Below are 14,558 nucleotides of genomic sequence, written 5' to 3'. Positions count from 1 at the left end.
AGATTCCCCGCGCATGCTCGCCCGGCTGTGCTCCGCCTCGGGGGCAGCCATGTGCTGCTGGTTAATTTCATAAACCCCAGGCCAGACTGATGCGTGGGTGGGTGCAGTTCATGCCACATGACACTGGTCAGGATTAACCCTGATGCCCTGGGCAAATTGCCAACCCCTCTCCCTCCACTTCCAGCCTAGTCTGCACCCCCTTGCCCCCCATCCCCCGGGGGGGGGGAGAGTTCTCCCAAAGCTCCATGCTGGGCTGCTGCCAGCTCCCCCCACCCCCCACACCTTTTCCCGCTGCAGCCTGGCAATTTACACAGCCCAGCCTTGTGTCTTCGGGACACGTGCAGTGTCCCTTGGCAGCAGTGCACCCCAGCTTACTGGCTTCACCTCGGTTCAGCCTGCTGCCCCTTAGCAAAAAGCACGGAGCCGGAGCTCCGGTAAAACCAAGCCAAAGTTTATTGAATGAGGCTCGAGTTAAAGAGTCAGCTAAAAGCAAGGGAAAGGCTTTGGAGTCAAGCTTCTGGGTAAAAGGAAAACAGAATTGGTAGGCACAGGCCTGCCCTTATTAACAGTCGCTTTCCTAGCTGATCAGGGATCCTCCCCCGCTTCTGACAGCCCTTGGCCACCTTCCAGGAGAGACACCGGATGGCAGGGGATCTCCTCTGTAACGGAGCACGTCTGTGCCCTCTTTCCTCCGCCGACAGTCCCACACTTTTTGCCTCTTTTCGGCATCGGGGCGTGTGACGAAGCGGGACTGTTCTTAATGTTTCCTCTGAATACTGTAGGGGTGCCTCAGTTTCCCCCATGCATTTCTTAAGTCTCTCGGTGGTGGGATAAGGGTGTGTGATTGTTGCAGAGCAAGGGGCCAGAGTACATAAATGGCGACACTCTGTCTCCTGAAAAAAGAAAAGGAGTACTTGTGGCACCTTAGAGACTAACCAATTTATTTGAGCATGAGCTTTCGTGAGCTACAGCCTGGCAACTGATGGCCTGGGCCCTTCCCCCCTGCAAGGTGAGAGCTAAAGGGTTGGAGAACAAAGGAATCAGGTGGCCTCCTGGCTAGGGAAAGGGACAAAGCCCAGAGGAGGAGGGGCTGGAGAGGGTTTCAGTTTGGGGCTGGCTGGGACATGGAGTGAAGGGCAGATGTGGTTGTTTGGCTCCCTGCCCCCCAAAATGGACCCAGCTGAGTGGTCCTGTTCTCTGCACCTACAAGCTCCGCTTTAGACCATGTTCCTGTCATCTAATAAACCTCTGTTTTACTGGCTGGCTGAGAGTCCCGTCTGACTGCGAAGTTGGGGGGCAGGACCCTCTGGCCGCCCCCGGACCCCGCCTGGGCGGACTCGCTGTGGGAAGCGCAGGGAGGGGCAGAGGATGCTGAATGCTCCGACGTCAGACCCAGGAAGGTGGAGCCGGGTGAGCTGTGTGTCCTGCAGACAGGCTGCTCAGAGAGGAGACTTTCCCAGAGTCCTGCCTGGCTTCGTAGGGAGCAGTTCCAGAGCATCGCCCGGGGACTCTGTGACAGGGTGATTCGGGAACGTCCTGCAGCCCCGAGGCTCCCCCGTTCGGAGTCCATTCTTGGGGGCGCTCAGGCCTGCCCTGGCTCCAGACTGTAAAGACGGGGCTGGGAAAAGGCTGATAGATGGCACGCTTGGCTGGGGTTAGCTGCGGCCCTCTGGGGCTGGCCTTCATCCCCAGCGGTTTCGGAAGGTAACATTCTACCTGTTACCTCTTGCTGAAAATATGCCCTGTACAAACATCTCACAGGAACTGGGACAATGGGCTGGTCCTTAGCTTTTGGCAGAGACCATGCTCCTCCCCCACCTCAGGGAACTATCAGGTGTAACGTACCTGCCTGCGCATGTAATTGTCACAGCCTGTCGTCCGGTTCCGGGCACTGTTCGAAGTCCCTACAAAGCACACATCAGTCAGCACTGTTTCTGGAAGGGCGGCAAATCTGAGCCCCCTCGGCTTTCCCAAGGGGGCAAAAGAGGCAGCAAACAGGGCAAGGCAGAGCTCCAGAGAGCCCCAGAGCCACACTGCAACCAGCTGAGACCTGCCCCCCCTCTGCAGAGCAGCACCTGCCATGTGTGGATCGACCTGGACCCCTGGGCAGAGTTTGTGCAGCTGTGACAGCTCCTCTGGCTGGCTCCATCAGCAGGGATTGAACCCACAGACTTTATAGCTGTAAGTCAGAGGGGCTGTTGGTAATCTCTGTACGGGGTGGGGCAGAGAATCTGGGTGGGCCAGCGGGGGGTCCGGTGCTTTGGGGTGAGAGAACCTCGGGGGAGAGGGGGTGCGACGCTTTCCCAGCTCCGGGCTTTGCGTGGATTCACGGCTGATGGACCCCGAGGCGGGGCAGGCAGCAGAGGGAATCACAAGTGGTTTTCATTCCTCCCTCTCTTGTTGGAGCAGCCCCTGGCCCCAGTTCTGTCCCCGAGGGGCTGCCGGGGGGTCGGGGGGGGGGCGGAAGGAGCTTACCCCACGGGCTGAGGTGCTTGCTTTTTGCCCTGCCCCTGACCTCCAAACCACCACAGCCTGGAGGACCGGCCCCTCTGCCCTGGCTTTCCTGATAGACCCTGCCCACTATGCCCACAGTGCTGCGGGCCCTCTGCCAGCGGACTTATCCCGGCTGAGCGTATGGGGGATCCGGACACCCGCCATGGTGCAGGTGTGCTCCCACCCAGCCTGGCCCTAGCCCGAGGCTCTGGGTGCTGCAAGGGAGGGGCTTGTATTCTGTGCCCACTATGGCCACATCCGGTTTTGCCCCGGGGGGCAGGGCTTGTGGCGGACCTCCCAGCATAAGGGGTGGGGCGCACTGGGCAGGTGCAGGGACTGCGTATTTCCCCAGCCCCAGTTTACTGCTTTGAGCCCCGTCCCCAGGGGCTACTCGCCCAGGGACACTGGCTGGCCCTCTTGGCTGTGCCTTGCAGGGGTATGTGCCCTGATCTGGCTGCTAGATCCTAACCTGGACCCAGGCCCCGGACACGGCCAGTGATGTAAGTAAAGGTGTGGTTACACCCGGCAGGACTTTGGCCTGTTGTCCCACTGAATCTGAGCCCAGGAGGCAACTTCCGCAGACCTGGCCTCCCTGCATTCAGCAGCCTCACTCTGTCTGCCCCACTGCTAGGATCCCCCTTCCCCAAAGTGCTTGCCCAGTCCCGAGAACGCTGTCCTACCTACCGGAGCCATTTCCGTGGCACCCAGCAACCGCGCTGACCATGCAACATCCCGGAGACAGGAATCAGGGTCACCCGGCACAAGAAGGAAGTTGATTCAGCGGCTGTGGGGCAGAGGGTGCTCTCCAGAGACCGCCCTGCTCTGGGCGCAAGGCCTGCGCCACCGGTGACTTAAGGTGGGGCGGGTGGGAATATCTCGGCGTTGGGGTGGGATTCCCAGAGCCCTTTCCCTGGGATCCTGGCAACGGGAGGAACCGAGTGGCCAGGGGGTTTCCCGTCCTCTCCCAAATGTTGGCGGCGTTGACCGGTTTGGAGGGCAGAGATCATGGCTTTGGGGTTGTTTGAGGGGTTGCGTTCTTGGTCTCCCCTACCCCGGGGCTGTGCGTGGCCTCTGACCAGGCTGCAGGGCAGATATTAGCAGGTTTCTCAGCTTCCCCAGAGCAAGCAGCTGCACCCCCAGGGGCAAACGGTGCGAGAACACAGGGCCGCTCAGCGGCTGGGGGCAGAGGTGGAGTGAGGTACAGCGTGAGAGCAGGAAGTGGGGTGGGGGGGGGAATGCTGGGTATTTGAATCTCACGTGATGAAATATCACCCATAGTGGTGGTTAGAACTGGTCCGCTCTGGTGTTCTCCGCAGGGCCCCTTCCTGTTTGTCGTTCTCAGCCAGGGCGTTTTGCTTCAAGTGCTGGGTGGTTGGACCCGCTTCTCCCTCAGTCTGAAGCTGCCCGGGGACTCTGCGGGACCGCGCTTCTGCCTTCGAGGGGCTCTTGGGAAGGAAACGGCTCCTCCTCCCACCTCTCCCGAAAGGGCCAGGATCCAGGGCATCCCAGGTTAGTGCCACACCGAGAGCCACCCTCTGCGTGCCACATGAGATTGGAAGCTTCCTGGGGCAGGGCCTGTCTCTCCATTCTTTGTGCAACCCCTAGCGCTGCGGGGCCCCGGTCTGTGGCCCCCTGGTAATATGAATAATGAATAGTGAGACTTGCAGACTCTGAGCTGGTTAACACAGGGTGGGGGGCAGTGCCTGGCACAATGGGGCCCTGATCTCGGTTGCGGGTAGAAGGGCAGCCCCTGGCACAACAGAATGAGGCAGGATCCTTTCTTCCCAGCCACCCCTGCGGGATGGTGGGTGCTGAGCTCCCCTGCCAGCCTGACACCCAGCTCACGAGTTTTCCAGCATTCCTCTTGCCCCGTGTTTGTTGTCAAACATGCCCTTGCAGCATGCTTCACCCGCTGGCCCTGGTACAGGTCAGGGCCGAGCCTGCTCCCTCAGGCAGGCAGCACGAGCTCCTGAGGCCGGGTTGTGGGCTCTGCCCCACTTCCCCCAGGGGCTGGAAGCTGCGCTGCCTTGCACCGGCTGTCGCCCTCCTGAGCCCCCCACCGTGCATAACTGGTGCCACACCGATTTCACACTAGTGTAAACTGCTGCCCGGGAAGGAACAGGGCTGCGAGCCAGGCCCATCCCCGTCAACGGGGAGGAACCAGAAGCTGGTCCCGCTGGGAGCAGAATCGGGCCCCTCTTCCGGATGCGGCAGCTGCCAGGTGCTCCATGGCACAGGCTGGCCCCAAGCTAGAGCCCTGCTCCGTGGATGGTGCGGAGGGAATTCCGGTTTGCCTGCATCCACCCAGCCCTGAGGGGACCCAGCCAGGGAACCCCCTTCCCCCTCACCTTCCAGTCGTGGTTAACATCTGAGCTCCGGCCCCAGAAGAGCCTCGTTCCTGGTCCAATCAAGGAGATTCACTCAACCAGCACGGCCAAGCCCCCCTCTGTGTCCCCCCACCCCCCAACAGCTGCCCGGCACCCCACGCTCGCTGGATGGTCCTGAAGTCTTCAGGAATTCGAGATTAATCTTTAACTCAGTGTGATGAAACCTCCAGGAATAGTCCCACCGCAACTGGCAACCCCAGGCTGGGAAGGAGGTACCGGGCCAAGAACTGACCTGGGGAGCAAAGTCTGCCTAGAGCTGGGAGGAGCCGTGGGCCAAACAGAGCCAAGCCGGAAGGGGGCACAGTCTCTGAACCCACGTGCCAGGCTGGGGCCCCACCTAGCCCCCAGCATGGCCCAGATCCCCCACCCCCACCCCCGCCGGCCTAGGGCTTCCCCCCTCACCTCCCCCTGCTCCCCGCAGGATGCGTCTGGTGCAGAAGTCCCTGTGCTTACTGCTGGTGGCCACGGCGTCCCTGGCCCTGCTGTACCTACACATCTGGTCGCCCAAGGCCTACAGCACGGTCGACCTGCGCAACCGGCCGGACCGAGCCCCCGAGCAGCTGCTGGGTGAGCCCTTGCTGGGCCCCTCCAACAAGTACGCCCACATCCCCTTCCGGCTCAAGGAGGAGATCCTCGAGTAAGGACCTCCGCCCCCCCCTCCCGGCGGGGGGGAGCGGCTGGCATGGGTGGGGGGAGGTGTGCGGGGCAGGAAAGGGTGGCCAGGGATGGGGAAGCCCCAGCAGGGCCTTGGCTAGGGTGGATGTGGGACTGGCCCCTATGGGCAGGGCTGCAGCCTGGCTCCTGGGATGGGTCTTGGGAAGTGGATTTTCCAGGCTCCCCACTGGGATCCCAGCCCTTCCCAGGAGACACTTCCCCAGAGCCCTGCCCTCTCCTGCGGGGCGAGTCCCCAGACCCCCCATTGCCAGCACTGCGGTGCCCACCCCTTCCATGGGGTCATCAGCCTCGGGCAGGAGAGCAGGGACGGGCATATAGGCCTGGGGCAGGAGGATTGGCCTGGGGCAGGAGGGCAGGGGTGTCTGAGGCAGGGGTGGGGATATCAGCCTGGGGCAGGGGTGCTGGTCTGGGGCAGGAAGGCACGGGCATCAGCCTGGGGCGGGGGCAGGCGGGCAGGGACGGGATTGTCTGTCTGGGGCAGGAAGGCAGGGTTGGGGGTGTCAGCCTGGGGCAGGAAGGCTGGGACAGAAGGGCAGGGGCATCAGCCAGGGGCAGGAGCAGGCGGGCAGGGGGTATCGGCTGGGGGTAGGCGGGCAGGGATAGGGGCAGGGGAGATGGGGGCGGGGGTATCGGCCGGGGGCAGGCAGGCGGGCGGGGGCAGGGAGAGGGGCAGGGGAGATGGGGGCGGGGGTATCGGCCGGGGGCAGGCAGGCAGGGGCGGGGGTAGGGGCAGGGGAGATGGGGGCGGGGGTATCGGCTGGGGGCAGGCGGGCGGGTATAGGGGCAGGGGAGATGGGGGCGGGGGTGGGGGTATCGGCCGGGGGCAGGCAGGCGGGCGGGGGCAGGGAGAGGGGCAGGGGAGATGGGGGCGGGGGGTATCGGCCGGGGGCAGGCAGGCGGGGGCGGGGGTAGGGGCAGGGGAGATGGGGGCGGGGGTATCGGCTGGGGGCAGGCGGGCGGGTATAGGGGCAGGGGAGATCGGCCAGGGGCAGGCGGGCGGGGGTAGGGGCAGGGGAGATGGGGGCGGGGGTGGGGGTATCGGCCGGGGGCAGGCAGGCGGGCAGGGGCAGGGAGAGGGGCAGGGGAGATGGGGGCGGGGGTATCGGCCGGGGGCAGGCAGGCGGGCGGGGGCAGGGAGAGGGGCAGGGGAGATGGGGGCGGGGGTATCGGCCGGGGGCAGGCAGACAGGCGGGGGCGGGGGTAGGGGCAGGGGAGATGGGGGCGGGGTATCGGCTGGGGGCAGGCGGGCAGGTATAGGGGCAGGGGAGATCGGCCGGGGGCAGGCGGGCGGGGGTAGGGGCAGGGGAGATGGGGGCGGGGGTGGGGGTATCGGCCGGGGGCAGGCAGGCGGGCGGGGGCAGGGAGAGGGGCAGGGGAGATGGGGGCGGGGGTATCGGCCGGGGGCAGGCAGACAGGCGGGGGCGGGGGTAGGGGCAGGGGAGATGGGGGCGGGGGTATCGGCTGGGGGCAGGCGGGCAGGTATAGGGGCAGGGGAGATCGGCCGGGGGCAGGCGGGCGGGGGTAGGGGCAGGGGAGATGGGGGCGGGGGTGGGGGTATCGGCCGGGGGCAGGCAGGCGGGCGGGGGCAGGGAGAGGGGCAGGGGAGATGGGGGCGGGGGTATCGGCCGGGGGCAGGCAGACAGGCGGGGGCGGGGGTAGGGGCAGGGGAGATGGGGGCGGGGGTGTCGGCTGGGGGCAGGTGGGCAGGTATAGGGGCAGGGGAGATCGGCCAGGGGCAGGCGGGCGGGGGTAGGGGCAGGGGAGATGGGGGCGGGGGTGGGGGTATCGGCCGGGGGCAGGCAGGCGGGCAGGGGCAGGGAGAGGGGCAGGGGAGATGGGGGCGGGGGTATCGGCCGGGGGCAGGCAGACAGGCGGGGGCGGGGATAGGGGCAGGGGAGATGGGGGCGGGGGTGTCGGCTGGGGGCAGGCGGGCGGGTATAGGGGCAGGGGAGATCGGCCGGGGGCAGGCGGGCGGGGGTAGGGGCAGGGGAGATGGGGGCGGGGGTGGGGGTATCGGCCGGGGGCAGGCAGGCGGGCAGGGGCAGGGAGAGGGGCAGGGGAGATGGGGGCGGGGGTATCGGCCGGGGGCAGGCAGACAGGCGGGGGCGGGGATAGGGGCAGGGGAGATGGGGGCGGGGGTGTCGGCTGGGGGCAGGCGGGCGGGTATAGGGGCAGGGGAGATCGGCCGGGGGCAGGCGGGCGGGGGTAGGGGCAGGGGAGATGGGGGCGGGGGTGGGGGTATCGGCCGGGGGCAGGCAGGCGGGCAGGGGCAGGGAGAGGGGCAGGGGAGATGGGGGCGGGGGTATCGGCCGGGGGCAGGCAGACAGGCGGGGGCGGGGATAGGGGCAGGGGAGATGGGGGCGGGGGTGTCGGCTGGGGGCAGGCGGGCGGGTATAGGGGCAGGGGAGATCGGCCGGGGGCAGGCGGGCGGGGGTAGGGGCAGGGGAGATGGGGGCGGGGGTGGGGGTATCGGCCGGGGGCAGGCAGGCGGGCGGGGGCAGGGAGAGGGGCAGGGGAGATGGGGGCGGGGGTATCGGCCGGGGGCAGGCAGACAGGCGGGGGCGGGGGTAGGGGCAGGGGAGATGGGGGCGGGGGTGTCGGCTGGGGGCAGGTGGGCAGGTATAGGGGCAGGGGAGATCGGCCAGGGGCAGGCGGGCGGGGGTAGGGGCAGGGGAGATGGGGGCGGGGGTGGGGGTATCGGCCGGGGGCAGGCAGGCGGGCAGGGGCAGGGAGAGGGGCAGGGGAGATGGGGGCGGGGGTATCGGCCGGGGGCAGGCAGACAGGCGGGGGCGGGGATAGGGGCAGGGGAGATGGGGGCGGGGGTGTCGGCTGGGGGCAGGCGGGCGGGTATAGGGGCAGGGGAGATCGGCCGGGGGCAGGCGGGCGGGGGTAGGGGCAGGGGAGATGGGGGCGGGGGTGGGGGTATCGGCCGGGGGCAGGCAGGCGGGCAGGGGCAGGGAGAGGGGCAGGGGAGATGGGGGCGGGGGTATCGGCCGGGGGCAGGCAGACAGGCGGGGGCGGGGATAGGGGCAGGGGAGATGGGGGCGGGGGTGTCGGCTGGGGGCAGGCGGGCGGGTATAGGGGCAGGGGAGATCGGCCGGGGGCAGGCGGGCGGGGGTAGGGGCAGGGGAGATGGGGGCGGGGGTGGGGGTATCGGCCGGGGGCAGGCAGGCGGGCAGGGGCAGGGAGAGGGGCAGGGGAGATGGGGGCGGGGGTATCGGCCGGGGGCAGGCAGACAGGCGGGGGCGGCGGTAGGGGCAGGGGAGATGGGGGCGGGGGTGTCGGCTGGGGGCAGGCGGGCGGGTATAGGGGCAGGGGAGATCGGCCGGGGGCAGGCGGGCGGGGGTAGGGGCAGGGGAGATGGGGGCGGGGGTGGGGGTATCGGCCGGGGGCAGGCAGGCGGGCAGGGGCAGGGAGAGGGGCAGGGGAGATGGGGGCGGGGGTATTGGCCGGGGGCAGGCAGACAGGCGGGGGCGGGGGTAGGGGAGATGGGGGCGGGGGTATCGGCTGGGGGCAGGCGGGCGGGTATAGGGGCAGGGGAGATCGGCCAGGGGCAGGCAGGCTGGGGTAGGGGCAGGGGAGATGGGGGCGGGGGTGGGGGTATCGGCCGGGGGCAGGCAGACAGGCGGGGGCGGGGGTGGGGGTATCGGCCGGGGGCAGGCAGGCGGGCAGGGGCAGGGAGAGGGGCAGGGGAGATGGGGGCGGGGGTATCGGCCGGGGGCAGGCAGACAGGCGGGGGCGGGGGTAGGGGCAGGGGAGATGGGGGCGGGGGTATCGGCTGGGGGCAGGCGGGCGGGTATAGGGGCAGGGGAGATCGGCCAGGGGCAGGCGGGCGGGGGTAGGGGCAGGGGAGATGGGGGCGGGGGTGGGGGCAGGGGTATAGGCCTGGGGCCGGCCAGGCGGGCGTGACCAGGCTCCTGGTCTTCCCAGGCTGCTGCCCCAGAACTCGTGCTCGTGCGAGGCGATGCCCGGCAGGAAGCTGCCCTTCCCGAAGCAGCTCTTCGGCCAGCAATCCTCGCTGGAGTTCACCGCCGCCTTCGGCCCCACGGAGCTGGAGCGGATCCACAGCACCCGGGAGCAGGAGTACCAGAGCGACCAGCACCGGTGAGCCACGCCGGGGATGGGGGCAGAGGAGTTGGGGGGGGGCACCCAAGCCACGGGACCACCCCCTCCTGCCTGGGGCACAGCCGGGGCTGGGCATATCCCACCTCACTCCTGCCTTCCCCCCCAGGACCCAGTCTCCAGCTGACCAGCTGCTGATCGTCAGAGCCAACTCCCCGCTGGAGTACCCCGCCCAGGGCGTGGAGGTGCGCCCACTCCGGACCATCCTCATCCCAGGTGAGCAGCTCAGCGTCCCGGAGGGGGGGGGGGCAGCCTGCCCTGCCCCCCCTCCCCCGCTCCCAGGGCTGAACAGAGCCGGGGTGATGGGGGCAAGGTGGCTGGGCGGAGGGAGGGCGCTCACAGCCTGGGGAGCGCTGGACCATGGCCGGCTGGAGACTGCAGCCTCCGGAGCTGGCTCATCCCCTGCCCCACGGGCGCTGCCGTCCAGGGACGACCAGCGGGCAGGACCTGAGCTCGCTGTGGCAGTGACGGGGGGGGGGGTGCTCCTGGGGTCTCATTAATCCCATTTCTTGCTTCCCCAGGGCTCAGCTTGCAGGCGGCCAGCAGGAAGCTGTACAAGGTAAGGCGCGGAGGGGGCTCACTGCGGTGGGGGGGGGGGGGGCGGGCACGATCCTGGGGCTGTGGCTGGCTCTTTGGGGTGCAGGGTGAGCCCCTGGACCCCACATTGCTCCAAAGCTGCCTTGTGGAAGCTGGCACCAGCCCGGCCCTGGGGACACTGACCCACAGGGTGGGTCTGAGGAGTTTATTCCAGGGGGCGCGCTTGGCGTCTGTTCTCACGGGGACGGCCTCACCCCGGGGCCCGAGGGTCACGGTCCCAAAGCACAATGCCAGCATGGGCACTTTCCACATGCCTAGGGTGACCAGACGTCCCATTTTTAAAGGGACAGTCCCCCTATTTAAGCCCTGCTGCAGGTGTCCCAACCTTTTCTTAAAAATAGGCAGATTGTCCTGTATTTTCTGTCTCCCTGACCCCATCAGTAGCGACGGGTCCTGCTGCTGGCCAGGTCCCTGCTCGCCAGCTGCCTGCCCAGCAGCGGTGAGTGGGGGGGGGTCCGGTGGCCGACGAGGGGGGTGGGTGTGCAAGGCTGGTGGCAGGGTGAAGATGCGGCGCATGGGGCCGGCTGTCGACCAGCAGGGCCCCGTCCCCGCCCCGTTTCCGGCCAGCACGGGTTGCACGGTGGCTGGTGAGTGCGGGCAGGCGGCAGCTGGTTACATGGAACCTCTGCTGCCCACCCGTGCGCCTTTTACGTGCTTCCCCCCCAACTCGCTGTCCTCTCCTTGCTTTGCCCCCCCCGCCCCCCCCGCTGCTCCTCCATATGCCTCCCCCGGTGGGGCACGTCCGGCTCCCAGCGCTGTGCGGAGACCCAGCCCCTGGTCGGAGAGCTCAGCTCACCAACAGCCTGGCTGGCAGGCTCCTTCCTTCCCCCACTGCCTCGGCCTGGTCCGGCACCCCGGGAAAACCCAAGACCCTCCGGCCAAAGTGTGCCAAAGCCCCACGCAGCCTCTCCGCCCCACAGCTAAGCTCTGGAGTGGTTTCCAGCCTGTTCGTGCCCTGAACCTGCAGGCTTCACGGCAGGCCCCCAGGCAGGGGCTTAGCACCCCTCACTCCCGCCCCGGCTGCTTCCCCCAGAGAGCAGGGGGCTGCTCCTTCCCCTAGGCCTAGGCCGCCTCCCCTGCTGAGCCCCCCTCTCTGGCCAGGTTTGCTGAAACCTCTGCAGTCAGGTTCTCAATGCATCCTTCGGCCTTAACCCCTTCCTGCCTGCGCTGTAGCTGGGGGCCAGGTGGTGGCTGGGTTATGGGGGTGGCCAGCAGCAGCCTGGAGGTGGGCAGGAAGGGACAAGCTCCTGCGGCTGGAAGCAGCTCCCGTCCCTTTCCTCCCACACAGTGCGGAAAGGCTGCTGCTGGCAGGCCACATTCTGGTGCGAACCCTGGGGAGGGCGGGGCGGATGTGATCCATACACCCCCCCCCCGCCCCCAGGTGTTGCCTCCGGACCATGCCAGGTACCAGGAGAGGCGGGTCCGTCCTGGGGGGCCAATCAGGCATGGAGGGTGGAGAGCGCGGGCAGGGAGGGGCGGGCCAGTCGGTCACCTCCTGCCTCTCAGTATGGGAGAGAGTGTGTGGGGGGGGGTTGGGGGGGTGTCACCCCTCCCCCTGTGAACCCTGAAGCCTTAAAGATAAGAAGATAATAAAAAAAGTCCAGCTACACAGCATTTCTTTGTAACAGAGGCTCGGTCCACGTAGGCGTTTGATTGCCGTGGAATATGTGTAATTTTACCAGGTGTCCCATATTCAGCATAGGGAAACATGGTCACCCAACACACACACCCCCCGCCCCCACCAGGCAGTACCAGCCTAGCACCCATCCCCGAGCCAGGGGTGGTGCCTTTTGCCACAAGCCGGCCGACGCCACACCTAGCCCCAAGCGTTAACCCTTCCTCCCTCTTCCCCGCTCCCTAGGTGACCCTGACTGCCACCCTGGGCACCTTCAACGTGGCAGCAGTGGTGGAGGGGGTGAAGGCGCAGGGCGAGGGGGAGACGCGTCTCTCGCTGTCGAGTGACCAGCTGGACAACCTCAACCGCCAGCTGCAGTTCGTCACCTACACCAACACGCTCTTTCACCCCAACACCGCGGACACAGGTGGGCACCTGGCATTGTGAGGGGGTGGGATGGGATCTGACAACCGGCCTTGGTGCAGGGGGGCAAGGGGCAATACTTGGGGGGGGGGAGCATCCTGCAACAGGACACCCCCCCTCAGCAGAACATTCCAATATAGGGCATGTGACCCTGTGTGCCCCCCCTCCCGTGTTGCCTTGGGATGATGCGGCACCAGGTACCAGGAGAGGTGGGTCCGTCCCGGAGGGGCTAATCAAGCATGGAGGACAGAGAGCGCCAGGCAGGGAGGGGAGGGCCAGTCGGTCAGCTCCCTCCTCAGCAAGTTCACAGATGACACTAAGCTGAGGGGAGTGGTAGATACGCTGGAGGGTAGGGATAGGGTCCAGAGGGACCTAGACAAATTGGATGATTGGGCCAAAAGAAATCTGATGAGGTTCAACAAGGACACGTGCAGAGTCCTGCACTTAGGACAGAAGGATCCCTGGCACTGCTACAGACTAGGGACTGAATGGCTCGGCAGCAGTTCTGCAGAAAAGGACCTAGGAGTGACAGTGGACGAGAGTCAGCAGTGTGCCCTTGTTGCCAAGAAGGCTAATGGCATATTGGGCTGCATTAGTAGGAGCATTGCCAGCAGATGGAGGGAAGTGATTATTCCCCTCTATTCAGCACTGGTGAGGCCCCACCTGGAGTATTGCATCCAGTTTTGGTTCCCCCACTACAGAAGGGATGTGGACAAATTGGAGAGAGCCCAGCGGAGGGCAACAGAAATGATCAGGGGGCTGGAGCACATGGCTTACGAGGAGAGGCTGAGGGAACTGGGGTTATTTAGTCTGCAGAAGAGAAGAGTGAGGGGGGATTTGATAGCAGCCTTCAACCACCTGAAGGGGGGTCCAAAGAATCATAGAATCATAGAATATAAGGGTTGGAAGGGACCCCAGAAGGTCATCTAGTCCAACCCCCTGCTCAAAGCAGGACCAATTCCCAGTTAAATCATCAATTCCCAGTTAAATTATGGATGGAGGATGGAGCTCGGCTGTTCCCACTGGTGGCAGATGACAGAACGAGGAGCAATGGTCTCAAGTTGCAGTGGGGGAGGTCTAGGTTGGATATTAGGAAAAACTATTTCACGAGGAGGGTGGAGAGGCACTGGAATGGGTTACTGAGGCGGTGGTGGAATCTCCTTCCTGAGAGGTTGTGACCGGTGCTGCCCGTGGGAGCCAGCTGAGGTCACTCAATTAGGGTGAACTGCGAACAAAACAGGGCAGGCAAACCCCAGAAGCTGGTGGATATTCCAAAACTTAGATTTACCAAGCCAGCACAAAACAGCTTCTATAGCACCTCCTTGGTTACTCAGAAGTTCAAAGGACGCAGTTCCCTTAAAGGGCCCAGCCTCAGGCCTCTGTCCAGACACACTGTCAGATGTGATGATGGTTCCTGAAAATCTTGTCTCATCATATAAAAGAAAAGGTTCTTCTAACCCCAAAGGATCAGCCACACACCCAGGTCCAATTATAATTTAGATCTTACCCAAAATACACACTCTAGTCAATTCTTGTTAACTAAAAAAGAAAAGAGCGTGTTGGTTAAAAGATCAATACACAGACAGACTTGAGTTCAATTCTTGATGTTCAGGTTCATAGCAGAGATGAGCTTGTAGTTGCCAAAAGTCCTTTTAGAAATAGTCCATAGGTTATAGTCCAATGGCCATATTCAGAGTGACTCCAGTCAGTGACTGGGGATCTCAATCCTTATGTCTTCAGGTTTCCCCCTCTTGAAACCCAAAGCAGATTGGAGATGAAGAAGGATTGTATCCCAAGGTTTTTATACATTTCCTGCAGCCTTTTGGCCTGAGAAAACAATAGGCTTAACTTTCCTTCTTCCAAACATCATGGCAATTAGCACAGGGTAATTTATCCATTAAACAGTTCAGATACAGGTTATCCCAACCTTCAAAGAGACATAGACAATAATACTGTTTCACTCAAGTATCTTCCTAAATGTTAATATTCCTTTTTTGATCTTTGAATCAAAGCTATAGCCATAGACAAGACTTGTTTGCTTACATCACAAGACCTGAGCAAACATCTCCCCTTCTACCTCTAACAATGCCGGCTGCATTTCAAAGCTCTGTTCATTTCCATCTCTTCCTAACCAGTCTCTAAAGTTCCCCCATGGGTCAGGTCAGTCTGGGAGTTCATTAACTCTTTCTGGCCCTGTCACCTTTCAGTGAGATATTATATTACACTCCTAACATCACAGAGGTTTT

At 64.8% G+C, this 14,558-nt stretch overlaps 1 protein-coding gene and 1 long non-coding RNA gene across 3 annotated transcripts in view; one reads left to right on the top strand and one right to left on the bottom strand.

Moving 5' to 3' along the window:
- Nucleotides 1-430: 430 nt before the first annotated feature.
- Nucleotides 431-4,947, bottom strand: LOC142069724 (uncharacterized). Its single transcript, XR_012665660.1, has 4 exons — nt 4,842-4,947; nt 3,178-4,125; nt 1,846-1,904; nt 431-893 (listed from the first exon to the last, which is right to left on the bottom strand). It is a non-coding gene; the product is annotated as an uncharacterized LOC142069724 (long non-coding RNA).
- B4GALNT1 (beta-1,4-N-acetyl-galactosaminyltransferase 1) overlaps nt 3,868-14,558 on the top strand; it is a 17,731-nt gene continuing 7,040 nt past the window's right edge. For both annotated transcript variants that reach the window (XM_048832220.2, XM_048832216.2), the window contains exons 1-6: nt 3,868-4,002; nt 5,302-5,517; nt 9,486-9,659; nt 9,787-9,893; nt 10,199-10,236; nt 12,136-12,316. In XM_048832220.2, coding sequence (XP_048688177.2) covers nt 5,303-5,517; nt 9,486-9,659; nt 9,787-9,893; nt 10,199-10,236; nt 12,136-12,316 — 715 coding nt within the window. In that variant the 5' untranslated portion in view covers nt 3,868-4,002; nt 5,302. The remainder of the gene's footprint in view (nt 4,003-5,301; nt 5,518-9,485; nt 9,660-9,786; nt 9,894-10,198; nt 10,237-12,135; nt 12,317-14,558) is intronic.

The sequence above is a fragment of the Caretta caretta genome, chromosome 20 (assembly GCF_965140235.1).
Source record: "Caretta caretta isolate rCarCar2 chromosome 20, rCarCar1.hap1, whole genome shotgun sequence".
Lineage (NCBI taxonomy): Eukaryota > Metazoa > Chordata > Testudines > Cheloniidae > Caretta > Caretta caretta.
Note: the sequence above shows the minus strand (reverse complement) of the source record. Positions and strands in the feature narration are given on the sequence as shown.